Here is a 15440-nt window from a genome sequence, read left to right on the forward strand (position 1 = left end):
GGCTGGTGCTCAGCCTGATGGTGTCCTTGGGTCAGTGCTCCCCATGAGAGTGCTCTCCTGGGCTGATACTCCTCATAAAAGTGTCCTTGGGTCGGTGCTCCCTGAGCCGTTGCTCCTGAGGATGGTGGTCCCCATGACAATGCTCACCTAGGCTGGTGCTCAGCATGATGGTGTCCTCAGGTCACTGCTCCCTGAGTCATTGTTCCTCAGGATGGTGCTCCCCATGACAGTGCTCTCCTGGGCTGATACTCCTCATAAAAGCGTCCTTGGGTCGGTGCTCTCCGAGCCGTTGCTCCTCAGGATGGTGCTCCCCATGAAGTGCTCACCTAGGCTGGTGCTCAGCAAGATGGTGTCCTTGGGTCGGTGCTCCCTGAGCCATTACTCCTGAGGATGGTGCTCCCCATGAGTGCTCTCCTGTGCTGAAGCTCCTCATAAAAGCGTCCTTGGGTCAGTGCTCCCTGAGCCATTACTCCTGAAGATGGTGCTCCCCATGAGTGCTCTCCCGGGCAGATGCTCCTCATAAAAGTGTCCTTGGGTCAGTGCTCCCTGAGCCGTTGCTCCTGAGGACGGTGCTCCCCAGGACAGTGCTCTCCTGGGCTGATGCTCCTCATAAAAGTGTCCTTGGGTCAGTGCTCCCTGAGCTGTTGCTCCTGAGGATGGTGCTCCCAGGGAGAGTGCTCTCCCGGGCTGATGCTCCTCATAAAAGTGTCCTTGGGGCAGTGCTCCCTGAGCCGCTGCTCCTGGGGATGGTGCTCCCCATGTCCTCGCGTCGGTGCTCCCTGAGCCGTTGCTCCTGAGGACGGTGCTTTCCATGAAGTGCTCACCTAGGCTGGTGCTCAGCCTGATGGTGTCCTTGGGTCGGTGCTCCCTGAGCCATTACTCCTGAGGATGGTGCTCCCCGTGAGTGCTCTCCTGGGCTGATGCTCCTCATAAAAGTGTCCTTGGGGCAGTGCTCCCTGAGCCACTGCTCCTGGGGATGGTGCTCCCCGTGTCCTCGGGTCGGTGCTCCCTGAGCCGTTGCTCCTGAGGATGGTGCTCCCCATGAAGTGCTCACCTAGGCTGGTGCTCAGCATGGTGGTGTCCTTGGGTCGGTGATCTCTGAGCCATTACTCCTGAGGATGGTTCTCCCCGTGAGTGCTCTCCTGGGATGATGCTCCTCATAAAAGTGTCCTCGGGTCAGTGCTCCCTGAGCTGTTGCTCCTGAGGATGGTGCTCCCGGGGAGAGAGCTCTCCCGGGCTGATGCTCCTCATAAAAGTGTCCTTGGGTTGGTGCTTCCTGAGCCATTACTCCTGAGGATGGTGCTCCCCATGAGTGCTCTCCTGGGCTGATGCTCGTCATAAAAGTGTCCTTGGGTCAGTGCTCCCTGAGCTGTTGCTCCTGAGGACGGTGCTCCCCAGGACAGTGCTCACCTAGGCTGGTGCTCAGCATGATGGTGTCCTTGGGTCGGTGCTCCCTGGGCTGCTGCTCCTGAGGACGGTGCTCCCCATGACAGTGCTCTCCTGGGCTGACGCTCCTCATAAAAGTGTCCTTGGGTCGGTGCTCCCTGAGCTGTTGCTCCTGAGGATGGTGCTCCCCAGGACAGTGCTCTCCTGGGCTGATGCTCCTCATAAAAGCGTCCTTGGGTCGGTGCTCCCTGAGCCGCTGCTCCTGGGGATGGTGCTCCCCATGAGTGCTCTCCTGGGCTGATGCTCGTCATAAAAGTGTCCTTGGGTCAGTGCTCCCTGAGCTGTTGCTCCTGAGGACGGTGCTCCCCACGACAGTGCTCACCTAGGCTGGTGCTCAGCATGATGGTGTCCTTGGGTCGGTGCTCCCTGGGCTGCTGCTCCTGAGGACGGTGCTCCCCATGACAGTGCTCTCCTGGGCTGACGCTCCTCATAAAAGTGTCCTTGGGTCGGTGCTCCCTGAGCTGTTGCTCCTGAGGATGGTGCTCCCCAGGACAGTGCTCTCCTGGGCTGATGCTCCTCATAAAAGCGTCCTTGGGTCGGTGCTCCCTGAGCCGCTGCTCCTGGGGATGGTGCTCCCCATGAGTGCTCTCCTGGGCTGATGCTCCTCATAAAAGCGTCCTTGGGTCGGTGCTCCCTGAGCTGTTGCTCCTGAGGACGGTGCTCCCATGAGAGTGCTCTCCTGGGCAGATGCTCCCCAAGATGGTGTCCTCGGGTCGCTGCTCCTGAGGACGGTGCTCCCCATGACAATGCTCACCTAGGCTGGTGCTCAGCATGATGGTGTCCTTGGGTCAGTGCTCCCTGAGCCATTACTCCTGAGGATGATGCTCCCCGTGAGTGCTCTCCTGGGCTGATGCTCCTCATAAAAGTGTCCTTGGGGCAGTGCTCCCTGAGCCGTTGCTCCTGGGGATGGTGCTCCCCGTGTCCTCGGGTCGGTGCTCCCCGAGCCGTTGCTCCTGAGGTCGGTGCTCCCCAGGACAGTGCTCACCTAGGCTGGTGCTCAGCATGATAGTGTCCTCGGGTCAGTGCTCCTCAGGCCACTTTCTGCTGGGCCGCCCCGCTTCTGTAATAATAACAATAATAATAATTAACGTAACAATAAAATAATGATTATATAATACAATACACAATATAATATAATAATGTACATATAACATAATAATATAATAAGAAAATACAATAATAAAATATCATTATAACATAATTATAATATAATTCATAATATAATATAATAATGCACAAATAATATAATACAACATACTACAATAATAAATTATTGTAAAATAATTATAATATAATGCATAATATAACATAATAACGTACATATAATATAATAATGTAATACTATAAAAGTATATTATTATAAAATAATTATAATATAGTACATAATGTAGTATAATAAGGTTTATATAATATAATAATGCATGCGTGATATAATACTATAACATAATATTCTTTTATGAAATAATTATAATATAATGCATAAGAATATGATAATGTTTATAATATAACAATGTAATATAATAATGCATTCATGTTATAATATAATAATACAATATATTTTTAGGAAATAATTATAACAATGCATATGATAATATAAGAATGCATACATAATATAACGATATTATATAATAATGTACATATGATATAACAATAACATAATACATTATTATAAAATAATTACAAAATAATACATAATATGATATAATAATGCATGTATAATATAATGAGATATAACAATAAAGTAATTATAATATAATACAATGCATAATATAATAATGTATATATGAAATAATAATATCATAGAACAATATTAAAATACATAATACAACATAATAATGTATATATAATAATATAATAATAACATATCCTTGTTGTTATTATTATTATTATTCTCTGGAGGCCTTCCCAGACTGAGCCCCCTCCCCATCCCCTCTATTTATTTATTTTATTTGCCCATATTTATTCTGTTTATTTTCTTTTGTTAATATGTTTGGTTTTGTTGTCTGTCTCCCCCTCCTAGCCTGTGAGCCCCCTGTCGGGTAGGGACCGTCTCTAGATGTTGCCAACTTGGACTTCCCAAGCGCTTAGTCCAGTGCTCTGTACCCAGGAAGCGCTCAATAAATACGATGGAATGAATGAATGAATGGATAATAATAATGATGGTATTTCTTAATCGCTTACTATGTGCCGAGCACTGTTCTAAGCGTTGGGGGGGATACAAGGTGAGCAGGTTAGAACAGTGCTCAGAACATAGTAAGCGCTTGAGGTAGAGCCCGGGCTTGGGAGGCCCAGGTTGTGGGTTCGAATCCCGGCCCCACCAACTGTCAGCTGGGTGACTTTGGGCGAGTCACTTCCCTTCTCTGGGCCTCAGTTCCCTCATCTGTCAAATGGGGATGAAGACCGGGAGCCCCCGGGGGACAACCTCATCACCTTGTATCACCCCCGGCGCTTAGAACAGTGCTCGGCACATAGTAAGCGCCTCACAAATACCATTATTATTATTATTATTATTATTATTATTATTATTATTATTATTATTATTATTATTATTATTATTATTCTCTGGGCCTCAGTTACCTCATCTGGAAAATGGGGATGAAGACCGGGAGCCCCCCGGGGGACAACCTCATCACCTTGTCTCTCCCCCAGCGCTTCGAACAGTGCTTGGCACAGAGTAAGCGCTTAACAAATACCATTATCATTATTATTATTATTATTATTATTATTATTATTATTATTATTATTCTCTGGGCCTCAGTTACCTCATCTGGAAAATGGGGGTGAAGACCGGGAGCCCCCCGGGGGACAACCTCATCACCTTGTCTCTCCCCCAGCGCTTCGAACAGTGCTTGGCACAGAGTAAGCGCTTAACAAATACCATTATTATTATTATTATTATTATTATCATTATTATTCTCTGGGCCTCAGTTCCCTCCTCTGTGAAATGGGGATGAAGCCCGTGAGCCCCCCGGGGGACAACCTCATCATCTTGTCTCTCCCCCAGTGCTTAGAACAGTGCTCGACACCTAGTAAGCGCTTCCCAAATACCATCATCAAGCGCTTAGAACAGTGCTTTGCACATAGTAAGCGCTTCACAAATACCATCATTATTATTATTATTATTATCCGGGCCTCAGTTCCCTCATCTATCAAATGGGGATGAAGACCGTGAGCCCCCCGGGGGACAACCTCATCACCTGGTCTCTCCCCCAGCGCTTAGAACAGTGCTCGGCACGTAGTAAGCGCTTCACAAACACCCTCATCATTATTATTATTATTCTCTGGGCCTCAGTTTCCTCCTCTGTGAAATGGGGATGAAGCCCGTGAGCCCCTGCGGGGGTCAACCTCATCACCTTGGCTCTCCCCCAGTGCTTAGAACAGTGCTCGGCACCTAGTAAGCGCTTCCCAAATACCATCATCAAGTGCTTAGAACAGTGCTTGGCACATACTAAGCGCTTCACAAACACCATCATTATTATTATTATTATTATTATTATTATTATTATTATTATTATTATTTTCCGGGGCATCTCCCTCATCTCATTAGAGAAGCAGCGCCGCCTGGCGGAAAGAGGCCAGGCTTGGGTGCCCGAGGTCCTGGGTTCGAATGCCGCCCCCGCCCCTTGTCAGCTGGGTGACCTTGGGCCAGTCACTTGTCCTTCCCAAGCTCTTAGTACAGTGCTCTGCCCACAGTAAGCGCTCAATAAATACGACTGATGGATTCTCTGGGCCTCAGTTTCCTCCTCTGTCCCCTGGGGACAACCTCAGCACCTTGGATGCCCCCCCCCCCCCCAGGCGCTCAGAACAGTGCCGGGCACGTAGTAAGCGCCTCGCAAACCCCATAACGCTCTTTTTCTTTCTGCAGACAGTGGAAACTGGAACATTTGTGCTACAAATCCGGGGAGCTCATCACAGAGGCCGGCTACATGGACCAGGTAGACGCCTCCCGCCCACCACTCCACCCCTGAAAATGCTCCTCGCGGCCCTTGCTAAGCGCCTACTAGGTGCTGGGCACTGTACTAAGCTCTAGAACCCCGTGGGGGGTCTCCTGGGTGCATTTTGGGTGCGGAGCACTGTACTGAGTGCTGGGGAGAGTCCAATAAAGTACTATAATAGGCACAATCTGTGTCCACGACGAGCTGACAGTCTGGGCGGGAAGGGAGGGCGACGTGAAAATCAATCGGGGATATGAACTGAGCACTTACTGGAGGCAGAGCTCTGTACTAAGCGCTGGGGGAGTCCAATAAAGTACGATAACAGTCACAATCCGTGTCCAAAACGAGCTGACAGTCTGGGCGGGGGGGACGTGAAAATCAATCGGAGGTATGTATTGAGCGCTTATGGGGGGCGGAGCACTGTACTAAGCGCTGGGGAGAGTCCAGTAAAGTACTAGAACTGTACTAACTGCTGGGGAGAGTCCAATAAAGTACTATAATAGGCACAATCCCTGTCCACAACGAGCTGACACTCTGGGTGGGGGGGAGGCCGATGTGAAAATCAATTGGGGCTATGTATTAAGCGCTTATGGAGGGCGGAGCACTGTACTAAGCGCTGGGGAGAGTCCAATAAAGTACTATAACAGGCACAATCCCTGCCCACAACAAGCTGACAGTCTGGGCAGGGGGGAGGCCGACGTGAAAATCAATCGGGGGTATGTACTGAGCGCTTATTGTGGGCGGAGGACTGTACTAAGCACTGGGGAGAGTCCAATAAAGTACTATAAGAGTCACAATCCCTGCCCACAACGAGCTGACAGTCTGGGCGGGTGGGGGGGGGAGGCAGACGTTAAAGTGATCCGTCGGTGGTGTTTATTAAGTTTTAACGGTGTGCAGAGCACTGTACTGAGCGCCCGGGAGCGTCCAATAAGGGAGAGTCGGTGGGATCCGTCCCTGATCCCTGACCTGCATTCAGCTCACAGTCCAAAGGGGGGCGGGGGGGTGAGGATGCGAAAAGTGATCCGTCAGTGGTGTTTATTAAGCAGTAAGCGTGTGCGGAGCACTGTACTGAGCGCTAAGCGTGTGCGGGGCAGTGTACTGAGCGCCGGTGTTCCTTCCCCCTTCCCCTGCCAGCTGATCGAGAACCTGTACCCCTGCTTGATCATCTCCCCCCTGGACTGCTTCTGGGAAGGGGCCAAGCTACAGGCCGGGACCGCCTACCTCATGTGAGTAGCTCCCCGCCGCGGCTATGAACTGAGCGCCCCGACGCGGCTATGGACTGAGCGCCCCCCGCCAAGGAGGGCGACACGACACGGCAGTAGGCTGGACGCCCCGCCGGGAGGCGGGGGATGGATGGGGACAGGAAGACAGGAATCAGGGAGGGATGGAGGGAAAGGGGGGGAGACAGCACTTCGGGATTAATATTAATAATAATAATTATAATAATCGCTAATAATAATAATAATAGTCGCTAATAATCATCGCTAATAATAACCGTTAACAATAATAATAGCAATACTGGTATCGGATCATGATAATAATGGCATCTGCTAATCATAAGAACGGCATTTGAGAATGATAAGGATGGTATTCGTTAATAACGCTAATACTACTAATAGTGGTATTTGATACTGTAATAATAATGGTATTTGTTCATGATAATGGCATTTGATCATAACAATGGTATCCGTTAATACTACTAATACTAATAATGGTGTTTGATCATGGTGATGGTATTTGTTCATAATAATGGCATTTGATAATAGCAATGGTATGGGGAGGCAGCAGCTCGCGATTAATATTAATAACAATAATCGCTAATAATAATAGTCGCTAATAATAATCGTTAACAATAATAATAGCAATACTGGTATTTGATCATGATAATAATGTCATGTGCTGATCGTAAGAATGGCATTTGAGAATGATAAGGCTGGTATTCGTTAATAATGCTAATACTACTAATAATGGTATTTGATACTGGTAATAATAACAGTTCTTGTTCATGATGATGGCATTTGATCATAACAATGGCATTCGTTAATACTGCTAATACTAATAATGGTATTTGATCATGGTGATGGTATTTGTTCATAATGGCATTTGATCATAACGATGGTGTTCATTAATACTACTCATACTAATCATAATGGTATTTGATAATGACAATAATAATACTCATACTAATGATAATGGTATTTGATAATGATAATGGTATTTGTTCATAATAATGGCATTTGATAATAACGATGGTGTTTGTTAACAATACTAATTCTAATAATGATGGTATTTGATAATGATAATAATAATACTCATACTAATGATAATGGTATTTGGTAATAATAATGGTATTTGTTCATAATAATGGCATTTGATCATAACAATGGCATTCGTTAATACTACTAATACTAATAATGGTATTTGATAATGATAATGGTGTTTGTTCATAATAATGGCATTTGATGATAACGATGGTGTTTGTTAATAATACTAATTCTAATAATGATGGTATTTGATGATGATAGTAATAATACTCATACTAATGATAATGGTATTTGATAATAATAATGGTATTTGTTCATAATAATGGCATTTGATCATAACAATGGCATTCGTTAATACTACTAATACTAATAATGGTATTTGATGACGATGATGGTATTTGTTCATAATAATGGCACTTGATCATAACGATGGTGTTCGTTAATAATACCAATTCTAATAATAATGTTATTTGATAATGATAGTAATAATACTCATACTAATGATAATGGTATTTGATAATAATAATGGTATTTGTTCAGAATGATGGCATTTGATCATAACAACGGCATTCGTTCATAACAACGGCATTCGTTAATACTACTAATACTAATGATGGTATTTGATATTGATAATGGTATTTGTTCATAATAATGGCATTTGATCATAACAATGGTATTCGTTAATAATACTAATTCTAATAATAATGGTATTTGATAATGATAATACTACTACTAATAATAATAATGGTGTTTGATAATGATAATGGTATTTGTTCATAATAATGGCATTTGATCATAACAATGGTATTCATTAATACTACTCATACTAATCATAATGGTATTTGATAATGATAATGGTATTTGTTCATAATAATGGCATTGGATAATAATAATGGTATTTGTTAATACTACTAATACTAATAATAATGGTATTTGATAATGATAATAATAATGGTATATGTTCATAATAATGGCATTTGATAATAATGGTCTTCGTTAATACTACTCATACTAATAATAATGGTATTTGATAATGATAATGGTATTTGTTCATAATAATGGCATTTGATCATAACAATGGTATTCATTAATACTACTCATACTAATAATAATGGCATTTGATAATGATAATGGTATTTGTTCATAATGATGGCATTTGATAATAATAATGGTATTCATTAATAATACTAATACTAATGATAATGGTATTTGATACTGATAATAATAATGGTATTTGTTCTTAATAATGACTTTTGATAATAACAACGGTATTCGTTAATAATACTAATACTAATGATAATGGTATTTGATAATGATAATGGTATTTGTTCATAATAATGGCATTTGATAATAACGATGGTACTCGTTAATACTGCTAATACTAATGATAATGATATTTGATAATGATAATGGTATTTGTTAATAATAATGGCATTTGATAATAACGATGGTATTCGTTAATAATACTACTAACAATGGTATTTGATAATAACGATAATGGCATTTGTTAATAATAATGGCATTTGACAATAACAATGGTATTCGTTAATAATACTAATACTGATAATAATGGTATTTGATAATAATGGTATTTGTTCATAATAATGGCATTTGATAATAACAATGGTATTCATTCATAATACTAATACTAATAATAATGGCATTTGTTAATAATAATAATTGTATTATTTAATAATACTAATACTATTAATAATAATATTCTAATACTAATACTAGTGGTATTGGATACTAATAATAATGGTATTTGTTAATAACAATAATAATACTGGTATTTGTTAATAATAATAATGATAATGTTGGGTGTTAAGCGCTTACTATGTGCTGAGCACTGTTCTAAGCGCTGGGAGAGAGACAAGGTGATGAGGTTGTCCCCCGGGGGGCTCACGGGCTTCATCCCCATTTGACAGAGGAGGAAACTGAGGCACAGAGAATTATAATAATAATAATAATAATACTCACCCAGAGAATAATAATAATAATAATAATAATAATAACAATAATAACAATAATAATAATGGTATTTGTTAAGCACTTACTTTGTGCCAAGCACTGTTCTAAGCGCTGGGGAGGTTACAAGGTGATGAGGTTGTCCCCCGGGGGGCTCCCGGTCTTCATCCCCATTTCACAGAGGAGGAAACTGAGGCCCAGAGAAGGGAAGTGACTCGCCCAAGGTCACACAGCCGACAAGCGGCGGAGCTGGAATTTGAACCCACAACCTCGGACTCCCAAGCCCGGGAGAGGACAATCCACCGTTTCCTTTTCCTTTCCCCCTCCATCGTCATTAGGGAGCACGTCCCGCATGTAGAGCACTGTACTGAGCGCCCGGGAGAGGCCAATCCACCGTTTTCCATTCTTTTCCCACTCCATCGTACTTAGGGAGCGCCTCCCGCATGCAGCGCACTGTACTGAGCGCCCGGGAGAGGACAATCCACCGTTTCCTTTTCTTTTCCCCCTCCGTCGTCGTTAGAGAGGCCTCTCACGTGCAGAATGCTGTACTGAGCGCTCGGGAGAGGACAATCCACCGTTTTCCATTCTTTTCCCACTCCATTGTATTTAGGGAGCACCTCCCGCATGTAGTGCACTGTACTGAGCGCCCGGGAGAGGACAATCCACCATTTCCTTTTCTTTTCACCCCTGCATGCAGCGCACTGTACTGAGCGCCCGGGAGAGGACAATCCACTGTTTCCTTTTCTTTTCCCCCTCTGCCGTCGTTACAGAGGCCTCTCACGTGCAGAGCACTGTACTGAGCACCCGGGAGAGGACAATCCATCGTTTTCCATTCTTTTCCCACTCCATCGTACTTAGGGAGTGCCTCCGGCGTGCAGCACACTGTACTGAGCGCCCGGGAGAGGCCACTCCACCGTTTCCCTTTCTTTTCCCCCTCCGTCGTCATTAGAGAGGCCTCTCACGTGTAGGGCACTGTACTGAGCGCTCGGGACAGGACAATCCATCCTTTTTCCATTCCTTTCCCACTCCATCATACTTAGGGAGAGCCTCCCGCATGCAGCGTACTGTACTGAGCGCCCGGGAGAGGACAATCCACCGTTTCCTTTTCTTTTCCCCCCTCTGTCGTCATTAGCGAGCACGTCCCTCATGCAGAACACTGTACTGAGCGCCCGGGAGAGGACAATCCATCATTTTCCATTCTTTTCCCACTCCATCGTACTTAGGGAGCGCCTCCCGCATGCAGCGCACTGTACTGAGCGCCCGGGAGAGGCCAATCCACCGTTTCCTTTTCTTTTCCCCCTCCGTCGTCGTTAGCGAGCACGTCCCTCATGTAGAACACTGTACTGAGCGCCCAGGAGAGGACAATCCATCATTTTCCATTCTTTTCCCACTCCATCCTACTTAGGGAGAGCCTCCCACATGCAGCGCACTGTACTGAGCACCCGGGAGAGGACAATCCACCGTTTCCTTTTCTTTTCCCACTCCATCGTCCTTAGAGAGGCCTCTCCGGCGCACAGCGCTGTACTGAGCGCCGGTCCTCTGTGTTTTCCGCCTCCCGGCAGCGGCGAGCCTCCCGTGCGCTGGACCAACTTCGACCCGCTGGTGTTCCTGGAGGAGCTCAAAAAGCTCAACTCGCTGGTGTCCAGTTGGGAGTCCATGGTGAGCCGGGCGGAGGTGGGCCACGGCTACATGGACCGGCCCTGCCTCCTGCCCACCGACCCCGACTGCCCCGACAGCGCGCCCAACAAGAACTCCACCCAGGTGACGCTCAGCACAGGCCCGGCGCTGGACTGAGCGCCCCCGGGCCGGGGTGGGGGGGGGCGGTGGGAGGGCGGGAGGCGCTCCCTTGGGGCCCGCCTCTGGACTGAGTGCCGCAGAGGGGACGGAATAATCACCGTAAAGCATGATGACGGCATTCGTTAAGCGCTTAAGGGGGTCCGGCCCTGTACTGAGCGCTGCAGAGGGGACGGAACAATCCTCAGAGACCATTGTGGCATCCTCTAAGCGCTTACTAGGGACCGGGCACTGTACTGAGCGCTCCAGAAGGGACGGAACAACCCGCGGAGACCATTGTGGCATCCTCTAAGCACTCACTAAGGACCGGGCACTGTACTGAGCGCTCCAGAGGGGATGGAACGATCCTCAGAGACCATTGTGGCATCCTGTAAGCACTCACAAAGGACCGGGCCCTGTACTGAGCGCTCCAGAGGGAACGGAACGATCCTCAGGAACCACTCTGGCATCCTCTAAGCGCTCACTAGGGTCGGGGCACTGTACTGAGCGCTCCAGGGGAGACGGAACGATCCTCAGAGACCATTGTGTCATCCTCTAAGCGCTCACTAATGACCGGGCGCTGTACTGAGCGCTCCAGAGGGGACGGAACGATCCTCAGAGACCATTGTGGCATTCTCTAAGCGCTCACTACGGACCGGGCGCTGTGCTGAACGCTCCAGAGGGGACAGAGTGATCCTCAGAAACCACTGTGGCATCCTCTTAAGTGCTCATTAGGGACCGGGCACTGTACTGAGCGCTCCAGAGGGGATGGAACGATCCTCAGGAACCACTGTGGCATCCTCTAAGCGCTCACTAGGGACCGGGCGCTTTTCTGAGCGCTCTAGAGGGGATGGAATTATCCTCAGAAGCCGTTGTGGCATCCTCTAAGCACTCATTACGTGCCAGGCACTGTACTGAGCGCTCTAGAGGGGACAAAACGATCCTCAGAAACCATTGTGGCATCCTCTAAGCGCTCACTAGGGACCAGGCCCTGTACTGAGCGCTCCAGAGGGGACGGAACGATCCTCAGAGACCATTGTGGTATCTTCTAAGCGCTCACTAAGGACCGGGCACTGTACTGAGCGCTCCAAGGGCGACGGACCAGTCATCAGAAATCCGTTAGGCCCTTCCTACTGCTCCTGATAGTAATGACGGGATTTGTTGAGCGCTTACTATGTGCAGGACACTGTCCTAAGCGCCCTGCTGGTGGCCCAATCAATCAATCAATCAATCAATCAATCGTACTTATTGAGTGCTTACTATGTGCAGAGCACTGTACTAAGCGCCTGAATGGGCCCATGGGCGCCGGCGCTCAGTACAGAGCCCTGCCCGGAGGGAGCGGGCGACAAATAGGCCTAGTGGGGTGGGGCAGGTGGGGTCCCTGGGCGTCCAGCCCATCCCCACCCTCCTCATCCTCCCTCCCCGGGGGGCGTCTCCCCCATAGCCGCTGGACCTGGGCCGGATCCTGAGTGGCGGCTGCTACGGGCTCTCGCGGAAATACATGCGGTGGCAGGAGGAGCTCATCGTGGGCGGCACCGTGAGGAATCGCACTGGAAAACTCATCAGGTGAGAGGGGACACTGGTCTGGACGCCCCCCAGCCTCCTTCCTAATAGGAGAAATAATAATTAATAATAATTAATAATTATTAATAACAATAACAGTAATAATAATGGCATTTCTTAAGCGCTTACTAGGTGCCAAGCACTGTTCTAAGCGCAGGGGAGCTCACAAAGAGAATAATAATAATGATAATAATGGCATTTATTAAGCGCTTACTAGGTGCCAAGCACTGTTCTAAGCGCTGAGAATAATAATAATAATAATAATAATAATAATAATAATAATAATAATAATAATAATGATGGCATTTCTTAAGCGCTTACTAGGTGCCAAGCACTGTTCTAAGCGCAAGGGGGGCACAAAGAAAGAGAAGAATAATAATGATGATAGTGGCGTTTATTAAGCGCTTACTAGGTGCCAAGCACTGCTCTAAGCGCTGAGAATAATAATAATAATAATAATAATAATAATAATTATAATAATAGCGGCATTTATTAAGCGCTTACTAGGTGCCAAGCACTGTTCTAAGCACAGGGGAGGGCACAAAGAAAGAGAATAATAATAATAATAATAGTGGCATTTATTAAGCGCTTACTATGTGCCAAGCACTGCTCTAAGCGCTGAGAATAATAATAATAATGATAATAATAATAATAATAATAATAATAATAATAATAGCATTTTTTAAGCGCTTACTAGGTGCCAAGCACTGTTCTAAGCGCAGGGGCGGTCACAAAGAGAATAATAATAATGATAATAATGGCATTTATTAAGCGCTTACTAGGTGCCAAGCACTGCTCTAAGCGCTGAGAATAATAATAATAATAATAATAATAATAATAATAATAATAATGATGGCATTTATTAAGCACTTACTAGGTGCCAAGCACTGCTCTAAGCGCTGAGAATAATAATAATAATAATAATAATAATAATAATAATAATAATAATAATGGCATTTCTTAAGCACTTACTAGGTGCCAAGCACTGTTCTAAGCGCTGGGGAGGTCACAAGAGAAGAATAATAATGATAATAGTGGCATTTATTAAGCGCTTACTAGGTGCCAAGCACTGCTTTAAGTGCTGAGAATAATAATAATAATAATAATAATAATAATAATAATAATAATAATGATAATAATGGCATTTATTAAGCGCTTACTAGGTGCCAAGCACTGTTCTAAGCGCCGGGGAGGGCACAAAGAGAAGAATAATAATGATAATAATGGCATTTATTAAGCGCTTACTATGTGCCAAGAACTGTTCTATGCGCTGAGAATAATAATAATGATAATAATAATAATAATAATAATAATAATAATAGCATTTCTTAAGCGCTTACTAGGTGCCAAGCACTGTTCTAAGCGCTGAGAATAATAATAATAATAATAATAATAATAATAATAATAATAGTGGCATTTATTAAGCGCTTACTAGGTGCCAAGCACTGTTCTAAGCGCCAGGGAGGGCACAAAGAGAAGAATAATAAGTATAATGGTGGCATTTATTAAGCGCTTACTAGGTGCCAAGCACTGTTCTAAGCGCTGAGAATAATGATAATAATAATAATAATAATAATAGTGGCATTTATTAAGCGCTTACTATGTGCCAAGCACTGTTCTAAGCGCTGAGACTAATAATAATAATAATAGTGGCATTTATTAAGCGCTTACTAGGTGGGCGGCACCGTGAGGAATCGCACTGGAAAACTCATCAGGTGAGAGGGGACACTGGTCTGGACGCCCCCCAGCCCCCTTCCTAATAGGAAAAATAATAATTAATAATTAATAATTAATAATAATGATAACAATGGCATTTCTTAAGCGCCTACTAGGTGCCAAGCACTGTTCTAAGCGCTGGGGAGGTCACAAAGAAAGAGAAGAATGATAATGATGATAGTGGCGTTTATTAAGCGCTTACTATGTGCCAAGCACTGTGATGATGATTATTATGATTATTATTTTTATTATTATCATTATTATTATTAGGGACTACATCCAATGGGCCTGTCTGGTTGCTCCATTAATATTATTATTATTAGGGACTATGTCCAATGGGCTTGCCTTGTTTTGATGATGATGATGATGATGATGATGATGATGATGATGATTATTAGGGACTATGTCCAGTGGGCTCACCTTGTTTCTCCCCTATTATTATTATTTTTATTATTATTAGGGACTATGTCCAATGGGCTTGCCTTGTTTCTCTATTATTATTATTATTATGGACTGTGCCCAGTGGGCTTACCTTGTTTCTCCATTATTATTGTTATTATTATTATTATTATTATTAGGGACTATGTCCAATGGGCTTGCCTTGTTTCTCCCTTATCATTGCTATTATTATTTTTATTATTATTATTATTAGGGACTATGTCCAGTGGGCTTGCCTTGTTTCTCCGTTTTTATTACTGTTATTATTATTATTATTAGGGACTATGTCTAATGGGCTTGCCTTGTTTCTCCCTTATCATTGCTATTATTATTATTG

At 44.7% G+C, this 15440-nt stretch overlaps 1 protein-coding gene across 7 annotated transcripts in view; it reads left to right on the top strand.

Moving 5' to 3' along the window:
* The window catches only part of PTCH1 (patched 1), a 141487-nt gene that overhangs the window by 36168 nt on the left and 89879 nt on the right, over nucleotides 1–15440 (top strand). For 5 of the 7 annotated variants that reach the window (XM_038768137.1, XM_038768139.1, XM_038768141.1 and 2 more), the window contains 4 exons: nucleotides 5312–5381; nucleotides 6516–6607; nucleotides 11176–11374; nucleotides 12831–12952. In XM_038768137.1, the coding sequence (XP_038624065.1) occupies nucleotides 5312–5381; nucleotides 6516–6607; nucleotides 11176–11374; nucleotides 12831–12952 (483 nt within the window). The remainder of the gene's footprint in view (nucleotides 1–5311; nucleotides 5382–6515; nucleotides 6608–11175; nucleotides 11375–12830; nucleotides 12953–15440) is intronic. The other 2 variants (XM_038768140.1, XM_038768142.1) reach the window with 2 other exon arrangements.

This window comes from Tachyglossus aculeatus, chromosome Y3, assembly GCF_015852505.1.
Source record: "Tachyglossus aculeatus isolate mTacAcu1 chromosome Y3, mTacAcu1.pri, whole genome shotgun sequence".
NCBI lineage: Eukaryota > Metazoa > Chordata > Mammalia > Monotremata > Tachyglossidae > Tachyglossus > Tachyglossus aculeatus.